The sequence below is a fragment of the Procambarus clarkii genome, chromosome 21 (genome assembly GCF_040958095.1).
Source record: "Procambarus clarkii isolate CNS0578487 chromosome 21, FALCON_Pclarkii_2.0, whole genome shotgun sequence".
In the NCBI taxonomy this organism is placed as follows: Eukaryota; Metazoa; Arthropoda; class Malacostraca; order Decapoda; family Cambaridae; genus Procambarus; species Procambarus clarkii.
Genome location: NC_091170.1, coordinates 19,238,091 through 19,262,450, shown reverse-complemented (window position 1 = coordinate 19,262,450; position 24,360 = coordinate 19,238,091). Strand labels below are relative to the sequence as shown.

The following is a 24,360-nucleotide window of genomic DNA, read 5'->3' as shown; positions in this document are numbered from 1 at the left end:
GGAGGGTAGTGGTACAGAAAAGGGGGAGGGTAGTGGTGCAAAGGATGAGGGGTAGTGGTGCAGAGTAGGAAGCGGGTAGTTGTGCAGAGGAGGAGGGTAGTGGTGCAGAGTAGGAGGTAGGTAGTTGTGCAGAGTAGGAGGGTAGTGGTGCAGAGGAGGATGAAGGTAGTGGTGCAGAGGAGGATGAGGGTAATGGTGCAGAGGAGGAGGATGGTAGTGGTGCAGAGGAGGGGGAGGGTAAAGGTGCAAAGGAGGATGAGGGTAGTGTTGCAGAGGAGGATGAGGGAGGTGGTGCAGAGGAGGAGGGTAGTGGTGCAGAGGAGGATGAGTGTAGTGGTGCAGAGGAGGGGGAGGGTAGTGGTGCTGAGGACGATGAGGGTAGTGATGCAGAGGAGGATGAGGGTTGTGGTGCAGAGAAGGATGAGGGTTGTGGTGCTGAGGAGGATGAGGGTAGTGGTGCAGAGGAGGATGAGGGTTGTGGTGCAAAGGAGGATGAGGGTAGTGGTGCATAGGAGGATGAGGGATGTGGTGCAGAGGAGGAGGGTAGTAGTGCAGAGGAGGATGAGGGAGGTGGTGCAGAGGAGGAGGGTAGTGGTGCAGAGGAGGATGAGTGTAGTGGTGCAGAGGAGGATGAGGGAGGTGGTGCAGAGGAGGATGAGGGTAGTGGTGCATAGGAGGATGAGGGATGTGGTGCAGAGGAGGAGGGTAGTAGTGCAGAGGAGGATGAGGGTAGTGGTGCAGAGGAGGATGAGGGTAGTGGTGCAGAGGAGGATGAGGGTAGTGGTGCATAGGAGGATTAGGGTAGTGGTGCAGAAGAGGATGAGGGTAGTGGTGCAGAGGAGGATGAGGGTAGTTGTGCAGAGGAAGATGAGGGTAGTGGTGCAGAGGAGGATGAGGGTAATGGTGCAGAGGATAATGAGGGTAATGGTGCAGAGGAGGATGAGGGTATTGGTGCAGATGAGGAGGTTAGTGGTGCAGAGGAGGAGTAGGATAGTGATGCAGAGGAGGAGAGTAGTGGTGCAGAGGAGGAGGCGCACGATAACATTGGACCAGCCATGGGAAACTGTGATACCAGAACATTTATGTATGGTTATCCTTGATATGGAGGCTGTGTCTGGAGCGTATAATCGCAACCCGCTTCATTTGGAAAGCTGTGAGCTGAGCAAGGTATTAATGTCGCAAACGATGTTAGTTTGAAAGTGTTATAAAGCTTTACAAGGACTAAACAGTTACACCGTAATAATTATTTGGTGTTAGATGTAGTAGAGATGAGATTGAATAGGCACATTTCACATTTCAAAAAATGCAATATATTTTGGACAACAGTAAGCTGATTTTCTTTATTATGTTACATTGTGCGTTACAAGGTCAAAATAACAGTCACACAGTATTAATTATTTGGTGATGGATGTAGTAGAGATGGAGATTGACTAAGCAAGCTTAGTCAATCAATTCAAAAATTATGTTTATTTTGGACAGCAGTAAGCTGATTATCTGCCTTACGTTGTATTGTGTGTAACAAGGTCTAAAAAACAGTCACACAGAAAAAATTATTTGGTGTTGGATGAAGTGGAGACAGAGATTGACTAAGCAAGCTTTACATTACAAAAATGATATTTATTTTGGACAGCAAAAAGCTGATTTCCCGCGTTATGTTAAATTGTGTGTTACAAGGTCTAAAAACAGAATGCAGTAATAATTATTCGGTGTTGGATGAAGTGGAGATGGAGAATGACTAGACACGCTTTACATTACAAAAATGACATTTATTTTGGAGAGCAGAAAGCTGATTTCCCGTATTACGTTACATTGTGTGTTACAAGGTACAAAAAACAGTCACACAGTAATAGAACGATGTTTGCATGTTGGTCACGTTATGTTATGTGGTGTAAAACACACACACAAGCATGGATTTGATTTGTTATAAGAAGATTGAAGACTGTTTTACGACAAGGCTCGTTACTCTTAAAGTTATTTGGGGAGAGAACGATGTTTGCACATTTTATTTAAATAATATTATTATTGTCGTTGTAAATGTCTTAGTGTTTAATAAAAGAATACAAATTATATATAGAAGGGTTTACTTCTAACTTTTTTTTGAGATATATACAAGAGTTGTTACATTCTTGTACAGCCACTAGTACGCGTAGCGTTTCGGGCAAGTCCTTAATCCTATGGTCCCTGGAATACGATCCCCTGCCGCGAAGAATCGTTTTTTCATCCAAGTACACATTTTACTGTTGCGTTAAACAGAGGCAACAGTTAAGGAATTGCGCCCAGTAAATCCTCCCCGGCCAGGATACGAACCCATGACATAGCGCTCGCGGAACGCCAGGCGAGTGTCTTACCACTACACCACGGAGACTGCTGAATAACTATTTATTTGCTTCTATTTATTTATTATTCTGAATACCGAGACATGCGTGTAAGCTGTTAACCTGAGGGATGTCAAGTGACTGCTAAGTTTATGGGGAGGGAGTGGCCAGGAGCACCCGCTTCTCTGATGTAAACATGCGAGAGACTCGTCTCGAGTAGCCAAGAGGCTGTATACTCCAGATGTTTGAGTCACCCCTCCCACTCACCAGGTGTTGAACTCGCACAGCTCAGGAGCAGAAACCTCTTGTGACTGATAAGCTGGGCTGACAGTCAACTATGAAAGCTGAGGTGGAGAGAGGAACAGATTCATATACCTCTTTCTTTACTGTGAAAAAAACTAACAACAATAATGTGGAACAGCCTACCTGCCAACCCTATTTTTTTAAACTAACGCAAATAAACAGAGTAAATAGAATAATAAAGAAGGAGCACACACAATGTTACAAAACACACCCACCGATAAGTGGAAAGTGCTGGATGGAGCGCGCATGGGGGGAGAAGGTATTGTTGACAAAATACTCCCCCTCCAACTCATGTACCTTCCTCCCCACCCATCAAAGAGGCCACACCGCAACTCTACCTGCTCTCCTACCATGTGGTATGCCCCCACATGCTGTGCTATGTTGTATGTGCCATGTAGCCTGTGGAACTCCTTATGCTTCTAGCTGGAGGCTGTAGGGGAGGAGAGGGGGGGAGGGAAGCTTTGTTTACAAATATTTTTGTGGTTACCTTTCTCTCACAGCTCAGTAGCCACCGAGACATCCTGCTGTGAACATGCGTGTATGACTCGAGACTAATGACCCTTTTACACCCTGTGTTGAAGGCTTAGGAGGCAGAGGCGGCAGTGACGGCGATGGTGAGAAAATCTACACGTTTTGGTAATATACACTTACTCCACTCTGTCAACTGTCCTTTCTGCCAACATATTAACTTTGCTACTTACCACAGACATTATTGTTTAAACACACAACTGACGGTGCCAGCCAAAGGATTTCATGGGTGGCCCTCTTCATTTCCCCTCCCCTTTACCTGCTTCATACACCCTTCCTTAACCGTACACCTAAAAATACTCGGCCTCCTAGGTCTATGTCCTCATGTGAGAGGCCCCCCCTCTACCTCCTCAAAATACTTTTATCTATCCTACATACATTTATTAACTATAAATCCACATATCATGCTTAACCTTATGCTATATACTCATACACATTCATCTTACAACTACTCCTCCTGCTCACCTGTTCCTATACTAACACTTTAACCCCAACGATTCACAACCTTCCGAAGAGACAATGCCCGGGTGTCCCTAGCTACACACCGCAACCCACAAACACCCCATGGAACAACGCACGCATGCCCCTAGGGACCCACCAAACCCCCAAGACTACGACGGTGTGCAACACTGTTCAGGGGCCTAATTGTCTCACCAGCGCAGGTGTTGTGCACAGTCGTAGTATCAATTTTCACTACTGTCTAGTAATGAGTAGGGTTGGTATCTAGTTCTGAGTAGGGCTGATGTTGGGAATTGAGAAAGGTTGGTTTCTGTTACCGAGAACGGTTCGTGTCTGGTACTGAGTAGGGTTGTTGTTTAGTATTGAGTACGGGTTGTATTTGATACTGATTAGGGATGGTGTCTAGTACTGAGTAGGGATGGTGTCTGGTACTGAGAAGGGTTGGTGTCTAGTACTGAGTTGGAATGGTGTCTGGTACTGAGAAGGGTTGATGTCTGGTACTGAGTAGTGTTGGTGTAGGGTACTGGGCAGGTTTGGAGTCTGGTACTGAGAAGGATTGGAGTCTGGGATTGGTGACAGATGGTGTCTGGGACTGGTTATGGATGGTGTCTGCTATTGAGTAGGGTTTGTGTCTGGTCCTGAGTGGGGTTGGTGTCTGGTAGTGAGTAGAATTAGTGTCAAGTACTGGGTAGAGTTGGTGTTTAGAACTGAGTTGGGTTGGTGTCTAGTACAGAGAAGGGTTGTTGTTTAGAACTGAGTAGGGTTTGTGTATGGTACTGATTAGTCTTGGTTTCTAGTAGTGAGTAGGGTTGGTGTCTATTATTGAGAAGGGTTGTTGTTGTTTAGTACTGAGTAAGATTGGTGTCTAGTAGTGATTAAAGTTGTTGTCTAGTACAGAGTTGGGTTGGGGTCGGGTACTGAGTAGGGTGAGTGTCTAGTGCTGAGGTTTGGTGTCTTGTACTGAGTAGGGTTGGTGTCTAATACTGAGTAGGGTTGGAGTCTGGAACTGAGTAGGTTATTGTCTGAGATTGGGTAGGGATGGTGCCAAGTACTGAATTGGGTTGGAGTCTAGTTCTGAATAATGTTGAAGTCTTGTATTGAGTAGGGTTGGTGTCTAGTACTCAGTAGGATTGGCCTCTGGTATTGAGTAGGGTTGGCGTTCGAAACTAAATAGGGTTGGTGTCTGGTACTGAGTAGGGTTGGTGTCTGGTACTGAGTTGGGTTGGCGTCTGGGACAGAGTAGGGATGGTGATTGGTAATAATTAATGGTGGAGTCTGGTACTGAGTAGATTTGGCATCTGGTACTGAGTAGGGTTGGTGTCTGATACTTAGTAGGGTTGGTGTCAGGTACTTAGTAGGGTTGATGTCTGGTACTGAGTAGGTTTGGTATCTGGTACTGGGTAGGGCTGGCGTCTGGAACTGAGTAGAGTAACATTAAATAAATATTATGATTTATTCATGGGATCCCAACCTTGGGAGCTATTGCGCATGCGTCACCCGAGGTGAAGGAGTCGAAATTCTTGCCGTATTTACCAGGTAGCGTGAAGGTCTTTTGGAGCGGCCCAACATCTATCAATCGATATTGCAAACATCCGTACTTCTACGAACTTCCAATTTGGGGTGCAGCTTTCTTAACTTATGGACACCACGTTCGATGTCCATAGTATTGGCCATTAATTACAATTTCATTTAGTATGCAGTCATAACGCTGCAGGCAAATTCAAAACACCCACGTGAGTGCAGCTTTATCCCTTCCAATTATTTTAGATTTTGCGTTTAAATGCGGGAATACTAAGTTGGAGTGGAAATTATTGAGGTTTTGCTTCTCAGCGTGGTATTCCAACTGAGGGAGACGTAGTAATATACAATGATTTATTAATATCATATTCCTGCATATTATTTATATATGTCATTTATATATTAATGCACATTAGCATGTCATTATTTCATTATTTGAAATACTTTAACTTCTATTTACCAATTAACATCCAAAGTGAGTGGAGGGATTTGGCTCAATAATTTATCGTAAACTACAGTTCATTTATTATACATTAATAAATTTCATTTACATTTTATCCACGAGATCCATAGGCACTGGTTCTCCAAGTTAATTCTTTTTTATTAAGGATGGTTCTTTAAATTATTTGTTTAATTTATTATCATTATTCTGGAGCCAGATTTTCCTATACCAGTTGATTGACAGTTGAGAGGCAGGACCAAAGAGCCAGAGCTCAACCCCCACAAACACGAATAGGTGAATTCACAACACACACACACACACACGCTCCCTCACATACACACGCGCACACACACACATGGTGTGTGTGTGTGTACACATGGCATAGGGCGCTGGTGGCCGAGTGGACAGCTCGCTGGATACGAAGTCTTGTGGTCCTGGATTTGATTCCCGGCTCCGGTGCTAAAAAAAATGGGCAGAGTTTCTTTCACCCTGATTCCCCTGTAGCCTAGCAGTAAATAGGTGCCTGTGTGTTAGACAGCTGTTACAGGCTGCTACCTGGGGGTGTATGTGTGTTAAAAAAAAAAATAGAATGCTAGTAGTAGTTAGCAACTACTACTAGCATAGTAGTAATTAGTTGATTGATTGATAGTTGAGTGGCTGGCGGAAAGAACAGAGCTCAACCCCCACAAGCACAACTAGGTGAATACACATACACACACTCAAATCTGGAGGGGGGGGGGCCCTGACAGCTGAGTGGACAGCGCTCTGGACTCGTAATCCTAGGTTCTGGGTTCGATCCCCGATGATGGCAGAAACAAAATGGGCAGTTTCTTTCACCCTGATGCTCATGTTACCTCGTAGTAAATAGGTACCTGGGAGTTAGACAGCTGTTACAGGCTACTTCCTGGTGTGTGTGTGTGTGTGTACTCACCTAGTTGTGCTTGCGGGGGGTTGAGCTCTGGCTCTTTGGTCCCACCTCTCAACCGTCAATCAACCGGTGTACAGGTTCCTGAGCCTTTTGGGCTCTATCAATACTACACTTGAAACTCTTTATGGAGTCAGCCTCCACCACATCGCTTCCTAATGCATTCCATTTGTCAACCACTCTGACACTAAAAAAGTTCTTTCTAATATCTCTGTGGCTCATTTGGGCACTCAGTTTCCACCTGTGTCCCCTAGTGCGTGTGCCCCTTGTGTTAAACAGCCTGTCTTTATCAACCCTGTCGATTCCCTTGAGAATCTTGAATGTGGTGATCATGTCCCCCCTAACTCTTCTGTCTTCCAACGAAGTGAGGTTTAATTCCCGTAGACTCTCCTCGTAGCTCATACCTCTCAGCTCGGGTACTAGTCTGGTGGCAAACCTTTGAACCTTTTCCAGTTTAGTCTTATCCTTGACTAGATATGGACTCCATGCTGGAGCCGCATACTCCAGGATTGGTCGGACATATGTGGTATATAATGTTCTGAAAGATTCCTTACACAAGTTTCTAGAGGCCGTACTTATGTTAGCCAATCTGGCATATGCTGCTGAGGTTATCCTCTTGATATGAGCTTCAGGGGACAGGTCTGGCCTGATATCAACCCCCAGGCCTTTCTGTCTCTCTGACTCTTGAAGTATTTCATCTCCCAAATGGTACCTTGTATCATAGACAAGCCGCGATACTGTATCATAGGTACCGCTAGCGCTATTGACATAGAGCTCGTGGAACGCCAGGCGAGTGTCTTACCACTACACCACGGAGACTGTGGAATTTATTTTAGTAAAAAGTATTTTCGTTAACTTTGTTTCTGTGAGTGCTATTATGTCTGGGTTTTCTCCTAGTGCCCATTCTCCAAGTTCACTTGTTTTATTTGTAATCCCATCTATGTTAGTGTACATCGCCTTGAAGCTCACTTTCTTCTGTTCATTTTCATGTCGCTTTCTTGGCGAGCATTCTGCTGGTGTGGGAAGTTGTTCCGTGGGTGAAAAGATCTGTGAGGTGGTTTGCAGGGTCTCAGAGGATTTTGGGGTGGGGGGTGGGGGTTTAAGGGAAGGGAGGGACAGGTAGGGTGTGGGTTAAGGAGATAGGGGGACATGGAGGATAAGGGGTGAGGGGGCAGGAGGGATAAGGAGGGTATGGGATGAAGGGGGAGGGGGACAGGGGGGGGAAAGGAGGGAGGGGGGACATGATGGGAATGGGGATGGGGTGTCAGGGTCAGAATGGGGTGGGGGGGAGGGAGGGTGGGGTGGGGGCAGGTAGGGTGAGGGGAAGGGAGGATTTCTATGCAGAGGGGGGTGGTGGTGTTGCCCTCCCCTCTGGTGTTGCTGGGATGCTGGTTTTGGGTTCCCCTCTTGTCTCTGGGACTGTTGTGCTGGGGGCTGTGATTTCCTGGTTTGCTCCTCTCTCCCTGCGCTTTCTCCTTGCCTCTGCTGCCCTGGCTCTCTCCTCCTTCGTCCTGTCCCTCTGCAGGAATACTTTTTTGTATCCCTCCACATGCTGCAGACGACTCTTCCTTTCGAGAATATCCTCCTTCATGGTTTCGTTTGTAAACACCACCTTTACAAGTCGTTTCTGTCCTTTTTGTACCAGCCCAACCTGAAAACCTTCTCAATGTTATGTACAGCCCCTTCCATCTGTAACCCCTTCAGTAGCCCATGTAGTGCCTCTCTATCCATGCCATTCCATTCTTGCCTGTTGGATCCTTCCTGTTCTTTGATGCCTACAACTACCGCTGATCTTTTTCTTTCCAGCAGTTGAGTGGTGCACCTTGCTGCTTCCTCTGACGTAGCTGCCTGCATCGCTACCTCCCTCACTGTGTCCATTGCTTCTGAGCTCTTTTTCAGTCGTTCCGCAAATGTTTCAGGTACAGAGGCATTTCCTTCCAATGTAACATTCCCACCTTCCCTTTGGATGATAATCTGATGCTCAGTCTCTTTATTTTTCTCTGTGAGAGATTTGATCTCCTCCCTTGCTGATGCCAGCTCACTTTGCAGATTGTTAATTGTAATCCTCATTTCATTCATCGCCCTCCTGAATTCCTCGAGAACTTGGGTTAGCAATTCCTTCGTTTGATCACCCTGGCTGCTTCCCGTGTCCCTGTTGCGGCCTCCTGCCATTTTGCCCCTTGTCAAGAGAGAGCAAGAGAGAGAGAGAGCAAGGGAGAGAGAGAGAGCAAGAGAGAGAGAGAGCAAGAGAGAGAGAGCAAGAGAGAGAGAGCAAAAGAAAGCAAGAGAGAGCGAACAAGAGAGAACAAGAGAGAGAGAGCAAGAGAGAGAGAGAGAGAGAGAGAGAGAGAGAGAGAGAGAGAGAGAGAGAGAGAGAGAGAGAGAGAGAGAGAGAGAGAGAGAGAGAGAGAGAGAGAGAGAGAGAGAGAGAGAAAGAGAGAGAGAGAGAGAGAGGAAGAAAGAGAGAGAGAGAGAGAGAGAGAGAGAGAGAGAGAGAGAGAGAGAGAGAGAGAGAGAGAGAGAGAGAGAGAGAGAGAGAGAGAGAGAGAGAGAGAGAGAGAGAGAGAACGTGTGTGCGCGTGGGATGGGGTTAAGAGGAGGTGAGGTGTTCAGCTTACGGCAGGTAAGAGAGGGGGGTAAGAGAAGGGGTAAGAGAGGGGGTGGATTATGAGAGGTTTTATCCCCTTTCCATGAAAGTTGTTAATCCCTTCTAGCTTGTGTGTGTGTGTGTGTGTGCGTGCATACATACGTGGGCTTGAGTGTGTGCGTGCGTGTGTCACGAGTTCCCGTAAGCGGTAACTTCTATCCAGAATGAGCCACTCTGAGATTTTTAATATATATACTATCCTGAACAAGAATTTGATAATATTTTTTCTCACACTGTACACCTGATTAATTGACCAGAGAGGGGGTACATACCAGTCTGCTTCCTGCTCACACAACTAGATGAGTAATGATGATGTATGGTTGACGATGGTGCTCCGTCATCGCCTTCCACTTGGTGATTCTCTAAGTGCTAGTAGATTGATGATGGCGGTTCTCCTCTATCTACACAAATCTCTGGAGTCACAGCCACCACCCAACAAACACAATCAGCAATTCCACGGCTGGTCATCCCACCTGGCCGTCAGGTCAGGTTGCTCTACGCAGTCCTCCACACTGTATGCACCGGTGATGCCACTAGCTACACTTTGGTTTCTTCGCACTATCGCTAGCGATATGACTATGCTATGTAGCACCCTGCTAGCTACACACTGTGAAAGGCCAAATACTATGATCTAGCCTCTATAATCCTTCAATGTCCCGAGAAATTGACGAATTTCCGCGGACCTCGCTAATCGCGTGTGTCTCCTACCGTCGCTGGCCTACTACTCTAAGTGCTGTGTGTGTGGGGGGGGGGGGGAGGGGACTAAAACAAATAAGTTAGTAGTTAGTAACATTTGATTGATTGACAGTTGAAAGGCAGGCCGAAAGAGCAGAGCTCTATCCCCGCAAGCACAACTAGGTGATTACAACTAGGTAAATACATTCACAAAAAACCACTTTCATATGACTGACTCAAATTAACGTATTTTATACGTTAAAAAGACGTCTTTATATAAATAGTTACAGAGTCACCTTTCTGAAACCCACTAAAATTGTCAAAAAACGTTTTTTTTTTTTTTTTTTTTAGATATACACAAGAGTTGTTACATTCTTGTACAGCCACTAGTACGCGTAGCGTTTCGGGCAGGTCCCTAGAATACGATCCCCGCCGCGAAGAATCGTTTTTCCATCCAAGTACACATTTTACTGTTGCGTTAAACAGAGGCTACAGTTAAGGATTTGCGCCCAGTAAATCCTCCCCGGCCAGGATACGAACCCATGACAGCGCTCGCGGAACGCCAGGCGAGTATCTTACCACTACACCACGGAGACGTTTTGTGTTTGTTGGGATGATACTGATTGTTGGCCTAGCATGACCTTGATTGTAATGACCTCAATGATTGACCTGGCACAAACTTGAAGGTTGACATGGCATGACATTGATTGTTGGCTTAGTATGACCTTGATAAATAGCCTGGGTGGATGAATTGGCATTACCTGAATTGTATACCTGGCATGACCTGAATTGTTGACCTATCATGACCTGTACTGTCGAACTGTCACGGCCTGTTCTGCTAACCTGACATGACCTGGATTGTCGACCTGTATGGTTGATCTCATTAAACTTGGTTGGTTCACCTGACCCGACCTGGATAGTTAACCTGGCCCGACCTGGATAGTAAACCTGACACGACCTAGATAGGTAATCTGGCACGACTTGGATGGTTAACCTGGCATGGTTTGGATGACATAATATTACCTGTCAGGTTTGATGAAGTAGACGCCATCCAGCCTTGCTCCCCGGCAGTACAGTTCAGCACAGTCCTTGGCCGTTGTCACCCTGGCAAAAATATATCATTGTAATGTCTCCTGCAATTGCTGTCAATTCTTTCAACTGTAGAAAAAATTAGCTCCAGTTATTTCATATTCAAATTAGACCAAAATATGAATTTAAAAAATGGGTCCCTACATTCTAGGCTATGGGTCCCTACAATTGCACTAGAGGTGCTACATATATATATATATATATATATATATATATATATATATATATATATATATATATATATATATATGAATGAAAACTCACACCCCAGAAGTGACTCGAACCCATACTCCCAGAAGCAACGCAACTGGTAACTACAGGGCGCCTTAATCCGCTTGACCATCACGGCCGTCAAAAGGAAGTGATAGCCGAGGCTATTTGAGCCACTTCCCCGACGGCAACTCGGATGGTAATCTTGGGCATAGCATTTCACCAAATCACCTCATTCTTTGGGGGACACGTGAGGAACACAAATGCGAACAAGCCTGAATGGTCCCCAGGACTATATGCGAATGAAAACTCACACCCCAGAAGTGACTCGAACCCATACTCCCAGAAGCAACGCAACTGGTAACTACAGGGCGCCTTAATCCGCTTGACCATCACGGCCGTCAAAAGGAAGTGATAGCCGAGGCTATTTGAGCCACTTCCCCGACGGCAACTCGGATGGTAATCTTGGGCATAGCATTTCACCAAATCACCTCATTCTTTGGGGCACACGTGAGGAACACAAATGCGAACAAGCCTGAATGGTCCCCAGGACTATATGCGAATGAAAACTCACACCCCAGAAGTGACTCGAACCCATACTCCCAGAAGCAACGCAACTGGTAACTACAGGGCGCCTTAATCCGCTTGACCATCACGGCCGTCAAAAGGAAGTGATAGCCGAGGCTATTTGAGCCACTTCCCCGACGGCAACTCGGATGGTAATCTTGGGCATAGCATTTCACCAAATCACCTCATTCTTTGGGGCACACGTGAGGAACACAAATGCGAACAAGCCTGAATGGTCCCCAGGACTATATGCGAATGAAAACTCACACCCCAGAAGTGACTCGAACCCATACTCCCAGAAGCAACGCAACTGGTAACTACAGGGCACCTTAATCCGCTTGACCATCACGGCCGTCAAAAGGAAGTGATAGCCGAGGCTATTTGAGCCACTTCCCCGACGGCAACGTTCTGTTTTGTGTCCAGACACAAAACAGAACGCTTTAAAAGAGACTAACGTCGTCTATGCCTTCAAATGCCCACTTGGGGACTGTAAGCTCCAAAAAACCCAGTATATAGGCAAGACAACATCTCTTTCTAGGCGTTTAACGATGCATAAGCAACAGGGCTCCATTAAGGAACATATAATCTCTTCCCATAACCAAACCATCGCCAGAGAAATCCTAGTAAACAACACAGAAATCATCGATAGATACAGCGATAGCAGGCGGCTTGACGTTTGCGAGGCACTACACATCAAGAAGTCAACACCAGCAATCAACAGCCAATTATTGCACAACTATATTCTACCCACCTCAAGACTCCGCTCCAATATAGAAGCATCAAGAAATATGGACCAATAGGCTTTCTAGAAACACTTCTATTCAATACCCATTGTTTCTGTTCTGTCTTGTGTTGATACTTTTAATACCCTATTAATATCCCCTCTTGTTCTGTCTTGTGTTAATGCCACATCACCCCTCCCACCTCACTCAAATGTAGATATAAAATCAGAGATACGTAAGTTCTAATCAGTTGTGTATTTGTGAAGTCTTTGAAAACGTAATAAGTTTTACGAAACGCGCCCGTGTCGCGTCAGACTAGAAATAAAAATGAATTTTGGAGAAGTGATTTTTGATTTACCTCCAACAGTGAAGCGTAATGTACGAAAGATTGAGAAAATTCGTGTTAGAATTATTAATCTTACTTTTTCGGTCATATTTAATAATATATGTCTACAGGAAAGACTGCTACCAAAATATACTAATATATATATATATATATATATATATATATATATATATATATATATATATATATATAAACTATGTTTGTTTCAAACATAGAAATGTGCCTCAATGCCAATAGTGACTGCCCAGACAGGTACAAGAGGAGTGTTGTTAACGCTTACGTTGACCATGCTCTCAGCCACAGCTTAGGATGGAAAGAAGTCGATGACGAACTCTGAACGGTTCAGCAGGTCCTAGTCAACAACGGCTTCTCTAATGGTTTCGTTGAAGACATCATAAAAAGAAAGGTGAAACGCCATGCAACCTCCGTAGAATCAACCAACACAACACTTGTAACCCCTATTAGACTATTTTACAAGAACTTCTTTTCGACGGCTCATAAAAGGAAGGAAAGGGTCCTGAAAGATATTGTTGATAGGAAAGTCATCCCTACAGACAAAAATTAGAAAATACAGTTGATAATTTATTATAAAACCAAAAAAAACGGCCAATCTACTCATGAAAAACTCCCCAGACACCAAGCAGAACGCTTTGAAGGAGACCAACGTCGCCTATGCCTTTAAATGCCCCAACTTGGGGACTGTAAGCCCTCAGTATATAGGCAAGACAACAACATCTCCTTCCAGGCGGCTAACAATGCATAAGCAACAGGGTGCCATCAAGGAACATATAATCTCTTCTCACAACCAGACCATCACCAGAGAATTCTTAACAAACAACACAGAAATCATCGATAGATACAGCGATATCAGGCGGCTCGACATCAGCGAGGCACTACACATCAAAAAGTTAACACCCCACTTTCACACTTCCTCTGGAGCATACCAGCACAGAGAGGTTAGAAAGAATTTTTTTCAGTGTCACTGTAGTTAATAAATGGAATGCCCTAGTAAGTGATGTGGTGGAGGCTGACTCCATACACAGTTTCAAATGTAGATATGATAGAACCCAGTAGGCTCTGGAATCTGTACACCAGTTGATTGACAGTTGAGAGGTGGGACCAAAGAGACGAAGCTCAACCCCCGCAAGCACAATTAAGTGTTTACAATTAGGTGAGTATCAGAAATCCCCCCCTCCCTACACCCAAACCCCTTCCACACAGTGGGACCTGTGGTGTTGTGTGTAGCTGAGGAAGTCTTGGTTGTAAGGTTGATGTAAAGCCATTGCTTGGTTACTGACTTTAATACTTATAAACGATTACATGACTAGTAGCTACCAAGCTTGGTGGGCGTCCTGTACGCTCTCTGTTTACCTCCTCCTGGCGTCTGAGCTGCCGCACATAGAAAACGGATGATACCATTTTCTGTGAACATGACATCCCTCCTTTTCTTTAAAAAGAATGAATACAGGATGCCTACCATGCTTGTAGCACAAAGCAAAGTTATTAACACAAAGTAAGTTATTAACATATCAAGAGATATTGCATACATTTAACATTAATTAAGCACACAAAGAATTTAAAGAACTTAATCTTTTCCACAAAGGATTTCAATGTTAAAAATACATATGCAATGTTAAACATGAAAGAAACTGTAATACAAAGTTACAAAATACTGAATGAGAGATCTGCATTATTCAAACAATATTAAATTTAGTTTAGCATAATAAGTAAATACTTTGCATTACAAAGGAACACAATTAATCATCAAATCGTGTAGGGCGTTTAACATGACGTTTAGGACGAGAGTCCCCAAATACAAGAACATCCCTTGATGAATTGTTTGTCGGGTTATAACTCATTTTTTCTTTTTCGTTTGTACGACTTTGCACTTCATCATTTTCTACACTAGTTGGAATCACTTTGAAATAAGCCATATTACGTGTTAAACTATGATCTCTATTACTCGCTGTTACCATAGTTCCTTTTACACTAATCACTTTATATGGTTTTGTATCATACGGCATATCTAGCTTTCCCTCTTTTTTCTTTTTAACGAGAACAGTATCTCCAACCTTTATGAATTGTTCCTTTGCACGTTGATCATGAGCAATTTTCATTTTGCCCTTGGCTAGTGCATCCTTCTGAGCGAGACGTTTATCCGTTGCCTCGGCTGGCATGACAGGTAGTGTGATCCTCATAGGACGTCCAAATATAAGTTCGCCAGGCGACTTGCCCAGTGCTCCATGCGGTGTTGCACGGTAGTTCCTGAGCACAGCGTACCGCTTTCATGAGAGGTTGCATGAATCTCTCGACTTCTCCATTTGCTTGAGGATGTAGAGGCATCACACGGCGGTGTTTGAATCCAATATTCTCAGACAAGTTGACGAAGTCTTGTCAATTGAATGGCGGTCCATTGTCCGTCTTGACAACTTCAGGAATGCCAAAGTTTGAAAAGATCTTGTCGAGTTTCGGGATGACAGCCTTTGCAGATGTGGAAGTGATGATTTCTACTTCTGGATAACGTGAGTGATCATCAATGACTACCATCAAGTACTCTCCAGTTGGTAACGGTCCACAGAAGTCCATCGATACTTCCGTCCATGGTGCAGCAGGTAGTGGTGAAGGTTGTAGAGGTGTTGGTCTTCATTTATCCACTGCAGCTTGGCAAGGGAAAAGGCATCATGCATATCCTTTGCTTGACGATCAATGCCAGGAAACCACACCTTTTCTCGTAGCAGCTGTTTGGTCCTAGCAAGACCTTGGTGTCCTTGATGTGCAAGCTTCAGAGCACGTTGCTGGAGAACAGCTGGAATGACGATACGAGTACCTCGCAGCACGGTGTCGCGTTGTTGCGTAACACTTAATTCTGTCTGGATGCGTTCAAGTGCTTTGAATGCATCTTGAGCATTCAACTCCTGAGGGTGGGATGCGTGGAAACTTTTTCGTCAATGCATCCACTGTTGCTTGCAGAGTTGGGTCCTCTAGGGATGCAGTACGGATTTCATCAAGAGTGAGAGCCTTAGGGACTGCATCACAGGTTACAGAGTGTACATATTCCTCGGCAACTTGCTGATGCTTGGTGATGGTGAAACTGTTGGCAGGATGTCGACTGATGTAATCAGCGGGATTGCCTGCACCCGGCTTGTATTTCACTGTAAAGTTGCATGGTTGCAGACGAAGAGCCCATCTCTCAATGCGAGCTGGTGGTTTGGACTTTGGATTATTGAAGATGGTCTCCAACGGTTTGTGGTCAGTGACTATCGTAGTGAAGAGTGCACCAAGCAGATACACATTGAAGTGTTCACAGCCCCATACAAGAGCAAGAGCTTCCTTTTCTGTCTGACTGTATCGTTGCTCAACATCTGCGAGAGAACGGCTGGCGTAGGCAATTACTACTCTGGAATCTGGTTGACCAGGTTTGTGTTGGGCTAACACAGCACCTAAACCAACAGGACTAGCATCCACCGTTAACTCTGTGTCCATTTATGGATCAAAGTACGCAGCAGTCGCATTCTCTACTAGTGCATCTTTCACAGCATCAAATGCATTTTGCTCGATATCGCTCCAGTACCATGATGCATTTTTCTTCAGGAGCTCACGTAGAGGCTTCGTAATGGTAGCAAAATCTGGAATGAAGCGAGGACAGTAGTTTGCCATTCCCAGAAAACTATGTACTTCAGTGGATGTTGAAGGAAGTGCAGCATTCTTGATATCTGCAACTTTCTTAGGATCTGGAGACAGACCTTTGTCACTAAGTACATGTCCAAAGAATTCAATTTTATGTTGATTGAACTCACACTTTGCTCGGCTTAGCGTCAAATTCTTTTCTCGTAAGCGTTGCAATGTTGCACGAAGAGCTTTGTCATGTTCAGCTTGGGTACGGCCATAAACAATGATGTCATCAGACATGTTGTCAGCATTAGGTATATCTTGCAATACCTGGCTGATGATGTGCTGGAATACCTCAGCAGCACTGTTAATACCAAAACTCAGGCGCTTGTACCTATACAGACCTCGATGTGTCGTAAACGTTGTGATGAAGCGACTCTCCTCATCAAGTTCAAGCTGATGATAGCCCTTGTTTAAATCTAACTTGCTAAATACAGTTGCACCATTCAAGCGGTAAATCATATCATCTACAGTGGGTGTAGGATGGCGTTCACGCATTATTGCCTTGTTGGGAACACGCATGTCCACACAAATGCGTATCTCATCTGGATTCTTCGGCTTTGGTGGAGAGACAATTGGGCTTACCCATGGTGTTGGGCCTGTTACTGGTTCAATGATATCTAGTTCGATCAGCCTATCCAGTTCGGCATCGACTTTCTTGCGAGTATGGAATGGTTGTATGGAATGCGAGTATGGAATGTCGGCGATGTGGTTGGGCAACTGGAATTACATCTGGGGTTGATATGCAGATGTACTTTGCTATCAGTATAACAACCTATGGATTTAAATCGATCAGAAAATTCAGCAACAATACCATCAACATTGTTTGCAGATTCCACTGCTACAGCATTAGAAAGCTGAAGTAGCCCCAATATGGTTGAAGTCTTGTAACTGAGTAAAGACTCCTTTGCATTCCTAACAACATGGAATGTAGTAATGAGCATTGCACTCTTTGACTTAATCTCTGCAGTGAAAGTTCCAATCACTGGCAAGGCTACCTTTGAAGCATAGGCAGTGGTTTTACCATTGTAGTTTTCTAGCTTTGGGAACTGTTTTTTAAATTTCTCATAGTGGCACTCAGCAATGGTGTCAATGTTTGATCCAGTGTCAATAAGAACTTTGTGACAAATACCAGCAATGTATACTATAGTCTCTGGGTTGTTTGGAAGATCATTCCATTCTGCGATTGATTGTACTCCATAAGTATAATCACATTCACTGTCATCTGAGACTGGTTGTAATGAAATGTTGTCTTGTACATTATTAACATTTTGGATATGAGATGCAATATTGTGTTTATCATCCAGACCCCTATGAACTGATCCTCGTACAGTGCTTTTATTCACTGACTGTGGTTTCTTGAGTGCAGAACGACACAGCACCAAAATGACCTAGTTTTCCACACTCATAGCACTTCTTACCTTGTGCAGGACAAACATTATCTTGGTGTGGGTAGTCTCCTCCACAATTGTAACATTTGTTGTTGACACCCTCTGATGTGAGTTGTTGTAACTGCTTGAGTCTTGTTCCTTGACCCCAGTTGTGATGTGGTTCTCGGCTAAATTTGCTGTTAGGTTTGCCATGATATCTTCTTTGATCACGGTGTCCTCCCTGAACCTTACGTACCTCATCACTGTTAGTAACAGTGGCAGAACCGTTGTTGGCACTGCACTCCATGACACGAGCATCACGTGCAGCATCTTCCATTCGACGAGCCATATCCAGTATCTTGGTAAGAGAACTTTCATCATCAACAAGTTCTAGAGCTCTTCGACGGAGACGTGTAGATGTGCATGTTTCAATTATTTGCTGTTTGATTTCTTTGTCAACATCAGCAAACTCACAATGGGCTGCTAAACCCTGCAGACGTGTGTGGTATTGATCCACAGTTTCATTAGAGAGATGTCTGGCTCTCCTGAAATGCATAATTTCCATTGCAGTGTTTTGCCTTGGTTTGAAATGTTCAGTTAATTTGGCTTTGGCAATGTCATAATCTTTGGCACCACCAGTGTCTTTCAGTGTGTCAAAGATGTCACAAACTCTATCACCTGCATAATGAAGTAGAGAGGCACGCTTTCTTTCAGCACTTTTGATATCTGAAACTATCAACAAATTTTCAAACCTTTTAAGCCATTTGATCCACCTCTGTGACAGGTTTGTCTGGTCACAGTCAGGATCAAATGCAGGAAACTGAGGTATATTTGCCATTTTTTACTGAATAAATGTAAACTTATCACTTAAATGTTCCTCAGAATATTAAACACTTACTGCACTGTATATGTTAGTTAAGAATTGACTGTAATTACTTTATTTTTGCAAAGCACACAAGCATTTTAATGCAAAAGTTCACAACAGTGCACAATATAGCAGCAACTGACTTCTTACCTAGCCCTTGTGTACATGTGTTGTTCCTACTCACAGCAGCACAGCAGTTGTCAGCAGTTGGCAAAGCAGTAGTTAGCAGTTGGTACAGCAGTTGGCAGCAGTTGGTACAGCAGTTGGCAGCAGTTGGTACAGCAGTTGGCAGCAGTTGGTACAGCAGTTGTCACAGCAGTCAGTTCACAGCGTGAAGAATGGTGGCACAGAGCGCGTTTCGTATACATAAAACAGGGTTTTGTATACAGCATCAAAGCGTCGTTTCGTACACAGCGTCGGCACACATGGATCACAGAATCCTCAGTACACAGCTTCAGTCAGCACAGCTTGGGTAGCACACAGCATTGGTTAGGACACAGCATCGTTTAGCACACAGCATTGTTTAGCACACAGCATTGGTTAGCACACAGCATTGGTTAGCACGCAGCATCGGGTATGGTGCTTACAGACAGCACGACTTCCCTCCTCCTTCAGGCGTGAGACAGCATGCTTCTCCCTTGTGTTTTAAGCTGAACAAATACCTGCGTTCACAGTTCATCCTCGTTGCTAATGTGGTGTTGTGTGTAGCTGAGGAAGTCTTGGTTGTAAGGTTGATGTAAAGCCATTGCTTGGTTACTGACTTTAATACTTATAAACGATTACATGACTAGTAGCTACCAAGCTTGGCGGGCGTCCTGTACGCTCTCTGTTTACCTCCTCCTGGCGTCTGAGCTGCCGCACATAGAAAATGGATGGTACCATTTTCTGTGAACATGACAGGACCCCCTTCAGCTCCCTTACTCCCTCCCATCATCTGACCACCTGACCTGAAGTGATATCTCCGCCCCATCCCAACCTCCACCCCTCCCCCAGTTTCCCACGCATCCCCTCCCCTACAAACACACACGCACGCATGTGCAAGCACACACACGCGCACTTGCATGCACATGCATGCACGCACGCACGCACACACTCGCACGCACATGCACAAATACACATACAACAAACACACTTACACATAAACACAAACACATGCACGAGAAAAAGCCAAGACGTTTTTTCCCTCAGTCAGGGAAAAGGATGGAGGGACATCACCAAATACATTGACAAGGGAGATTGGTGGATACTACCTTTGAATAGCTCAACGAGACATTAGGGGGATTCGGCAGAGACCTGCAGGCAATGCAAATGGGATACAACAGTGACCTGCAAGAAATGAAAAATGGGATTCAACAGAGACCTGCAGGACATGAAAGAGGGGTTTGACAGAGACCTGCAGGAAATGCAATCATTAATACAGAGCCAAAGGAGTGAGCTAGAGGAAGCCAGAGAGGAGATAAAGAGACTCAGGGAAAATCAGAATTCAAACCAGCACAGGGTATGCAACCTCCTGGAAACAGGGGACGAAGCTGATGGAAGGCTCCTTCCAAGGGGACTCTTTTGCAGAAATACTGCAAAACCGCCTGGGTGCCAAGGCCGCTTTAGAGGCAGCATATATGAAAGCAGCTACCTCACAGGAAGCTGCAAAATGCACTGAACAAATGCTGGAAAGGAAACGAACAATTATAGTTGTAGGAGTACAGGAACCAGAGGGATCCAATCGGGAGGAGTGGAGAAGGAGGGACGGAACAACTATGGCAGATCTTGGAGGAACTGGATATGGAGGAGGTAAATGGCAACATAGAGAAGGTTTTCAGGCTGGGCGTCTACAAGAAGGAAAGGAAACGATTGATAAAGGTGGTGCTCACGAACGAGGCAACAAAGGAGAAAATCCTATCCAGGAATAGCAGACTTGTGAGGTTAGGAGGATACGAGGACGTCTTTCTGCAAAGGGACATGACGAAGGAGGAGAGAAGGAAGGCTGCAAAAGCAAGGAGGGGGCGCAGAGAAAGGGGTGGGGATATGGGAGCCACAGGACTCAGCTCAGTGCCTCCAGCAACCTGAAAGGGGAGTGGGAATCCCCCACCAGTAGGCCAACACCCCCAGGGAGGATTGTAACAGAAGCCTCCCACCAACCAACCCCTCAGCCATCCCCCACCAATCACCTGTATCTCCCCAGGCAGTAAAGTCCCCCTTCAGACCATGCCCCCCCACCCATGTTCCCTGACCCCAGATCCCCCCTGCCCTTTTTCTTCCCCAACCCCTACCCCAGATCCTCACTGTTCCTGTACCCCCATGCCCTTCCCTGTTTCTCCAGCCTGTGCCCTTCCCAGTTCCCCACCCCAAGCTCTTCTCCCTACCCCACCCCCCCTCCATCCTGGCCCCTCCTGGGCCCCATCCTGGCTCTTCTCCCCTCAGCCCACCCCAGTCTACCCTGTATACCCCAACCCGTGACCTCCCACCACATGCCCCTCCAGCTCCCCTATCCCATGCCCCCACTAGCCCCCAACTCCGGACCCCCTCAGGATCATCACGTCAGACCCCCCTAGTCCCCCCCCCCCCCTGTTCCAGATCCTCCCAGCCCCCCTCACACCCCAGATCCCCCAGGTCCTCCTTCCTAGGCTCACCCATCCCAGATATCCCTTGCCCCCCAACTCCAGTGGAATCAACAGAAACTGAGAATGGACAGAAAAGAGGCAGCTTCAAGGTCATATACTTGAACATAGATGGGATTACAAACAAAGCTAGTGATTTTAGGGAAAGAACACAAGAAGTAAACCCAGATGTAATTGGAGTCTCAGAAACAAAACTCTCAGGAATCATAACGAATGTGGTGTATCCCCAGGACTACACTGCAATAAGGAAAGAGAGGGAAGGAAGGGGAGGAGGCGGAGTGGCACTACTGATGAGAAAGGAATGGAGTTTCAAGATGCAGGGAGCCGGTCGGCCGAGCGGACAGCACGCTGGACTTGTGATCCTGTGGTCCTGGGTTCGATCCCAGGCGCCGGCGAGAAACAATGGGCAGAGTTTCTTTCACCCTATGCCCCTGTTACCTAGCAGTAAAATAGGTACCTGGGTGTTAGTCAGCTGTCACGGGCTGCTTCCTGGGGGTGGAGGCCTGGTCGAGGACCGGGCCGCGGGGACTCTAAAAAAGCCCCGAAATCATCTCAAGATAACCTCAAGATGGTTATTCCAGGCTGCGAAGGGTTCAGAGACTTCATAACAGGCACCATGACGATGGGAGGACCAAGAGGAGTAGTAGCAGTGATATATAACCCACCACCAAATGAAAGAAGACCCAGGCAAGAGTATGCCAGAAACAACATGGCAGTTAACATTATCATTGAGAGAGCAGTCGCTGCTGCCTGTAGAAATCGATCCCACCTGCTCATCACGGGGGACTTTAATCATGGAAGGATAGACTGGAAAAACAGGGAACCACATGGAGGTGAGGAAACATGGAGAGCAAAACTGCTAGAGGTGACGACTAGAAACTTTTTAAGTCAGCATGTCAGGGGTCCCACGAGAATGAAAATGATGAATGAGAGGCACAAGTGAGGAATACAAATGCAAACAAACCTGAATGGTCCCCAGGACTATATGCAACTGAAAACTCACACCCCAGAAGTGACTCGAACCCATACTGCCAGGAGCAACGCAACTAGTATGTACAGGACACCTTAATCCACTCGACCATCACGACTTGACAAAAGGAAGTGATAGCCGAAGCTATTTGAACCCCCCCCCCCCGCCGGCACTCGGATGGTAATCTTGGGCATAGTATTTTATCAAATCATCTCATTCTTTGGGGCACATGTGAGGAACACAAATGCAAACAAGCCTGAATGGTCCCCAGGACTATATGCAACTGAAAACTCACACCCCAGAAGTGACTCGAACCCATACTGCCAGGAGCAACGCAACAAGTATGTACAGGACACCTTATTCCACTCGACCATCACGACGCATTTGTGTTCCTCATGTGTGCCCCAAAGAATGAGGTGATTTGATAAAATACTATGCCCAAAATTACCATCCGAGTGCCGGCGGGGGGGGGGGGAGGGGAGTTCAAATAGCTTCGGCTATCACCTCCTTATGTCAGGTCGTGATGGTCGAGTGGATTAAGGTGTTCTGTACATACCTGTGGACACCCAAGCCACCGAGCCTGACAGGAAGAGTGGCTTGTTACCACTGGCATTCATTGAGGGAGAGGTTAACAACTTTTTCCAGCATGGTCTTCAGTAAGAGGTCATACTCTTCAAGCTTTCGGTTGTCGTAAGATGGGGCGCACCTCAGAAAGTAGGTAAGCCTCGGAAGGGTGAGGAGGAGGTGGTGATTCATTTGGTGAGGAGATAAAAAGCACCGTGGGCATCGATGTCACCTATTCTGTCTTCCATCCTCCTAAAGTCTGCGATTTTCTTGTCAAGGATCTCCTCAATGGCGTTAGATCCGAGTGGGACTCCAAGGAGGGTGCTGTTCTCGGCCCTAATGACATGGGCTCCAGGCAAGGCAGACATTATTCTAGCTACGATGTCTGGGTTAGAGGAGACTACTTCACACTTGGAAGGGTTCAGGACGAGACCCAGGCTTACTTCTTGCTCCCTTATTTTCCTGATATCTGACAAGAGATGGTCTACGGTGCCAGCTGTAGTGCCATCATCCAAAAACCAGATGTTGAACTCGCTGGACAAGCTTTCGGTGATTTCTTTTAAGACTAAACAGAAAAGAAGGGGGAGCAAGAGGATCACCTTGCAGAACACCTTCACATGATCTGATTTCATGTTCACCAAAGAGCAGTTTTGACTCACCACTGTAGCACGATAGTATGAACGGGTAGAGGGGCCGGAAATGGCGATGCACGGCACAAAGTACTGCATCTCTTCTGGCCATGTTGAAGGCATTCTTAAAGTCCAGTTTGAGCAGGGCCTTTTCATCAGAAATGTTGGTGATGTATGTTCGTGCAGCATGGGCAGCCGCTTCACAGCCTTGGGGGATTCCAAATCCTAGCTGGATTGGTTTCAGCAATTCAGCCGCTTGCTGGCTGACAACCCTCGTTGCAGCCTTGGCAATCAGGCGTCGGAGAGTGTTGCCAACAGCGATTGGCCTGATTCCTTCGTCCTTCTTTTTGAGAGCACAGAGGGAGGCACCAAAAAAAAGAGAGGCCTGATGACCTCAGGTATATATATATATATATATATATATATATATATGCAAACAAGCCTGAATGGTCCCCAGGACTATATACAACTGAAAACTCACACCCCAGAAGTGACTCGAACCCATACTGCCAGGAGCAACGCAACTGGTATGTACAGGGGCGCCTTAATCCGCTTGACCATCACGACCGGACATAAGGAAGTGATAGCCGAAGCTATTTGAACCACTTCCCCGCCGGCACTCGGATGTTAATCTTGGGCATAGCATTTTTTCAAATCACCTCATTCTTTGGGGCAACACGTGAGGAACACAAATGCAAACAAGCCTGAATGGTCCCCAGGACTATATACAACTGAAAACTCACACCCCAGAAGTGACTCGAACCCATACTGCCAGGAGCAACGCAACTGGAATGTACAGGGGCGCCTTAATCCGCTTGACCATCACGACCGGACATAAGGAAGTGATAGCCGAAGCTATTTGAACCACTTCCCCGCCGGCACTTGGATGGTAATCTTGGGCATAGCATTTTATCAAATCACCTCATTCTTTG

The 24,360-nt window shown here is 45.7% G+C and overlaps 1 protein-coding gene across 2 annotated transcripts in view; it reads right to left on the bottom strand.

Annotated features, from left to right (window-relative positions):
* LOC123760773 (angiopoietin-related protein 7) overlaps positions 1–24,360 on the bottom strand; it is a 557,761-nt gene that overhangs the window by 403,471 nt on the left and 129,930 nt on the right. For both annotated transcript variants that reach the window (XM_069328203.1, XM_069328204.1), the window contains exon 4: positions 10,836–10,916. In XM_069328203.1, the coding sequence (XP_069184304.1) occupies positions 10,836–10,916 (81 nt within the window). The remainder of the gene's footprint in view (positions 1–10,835; positions 10,917–24,360) is intronic.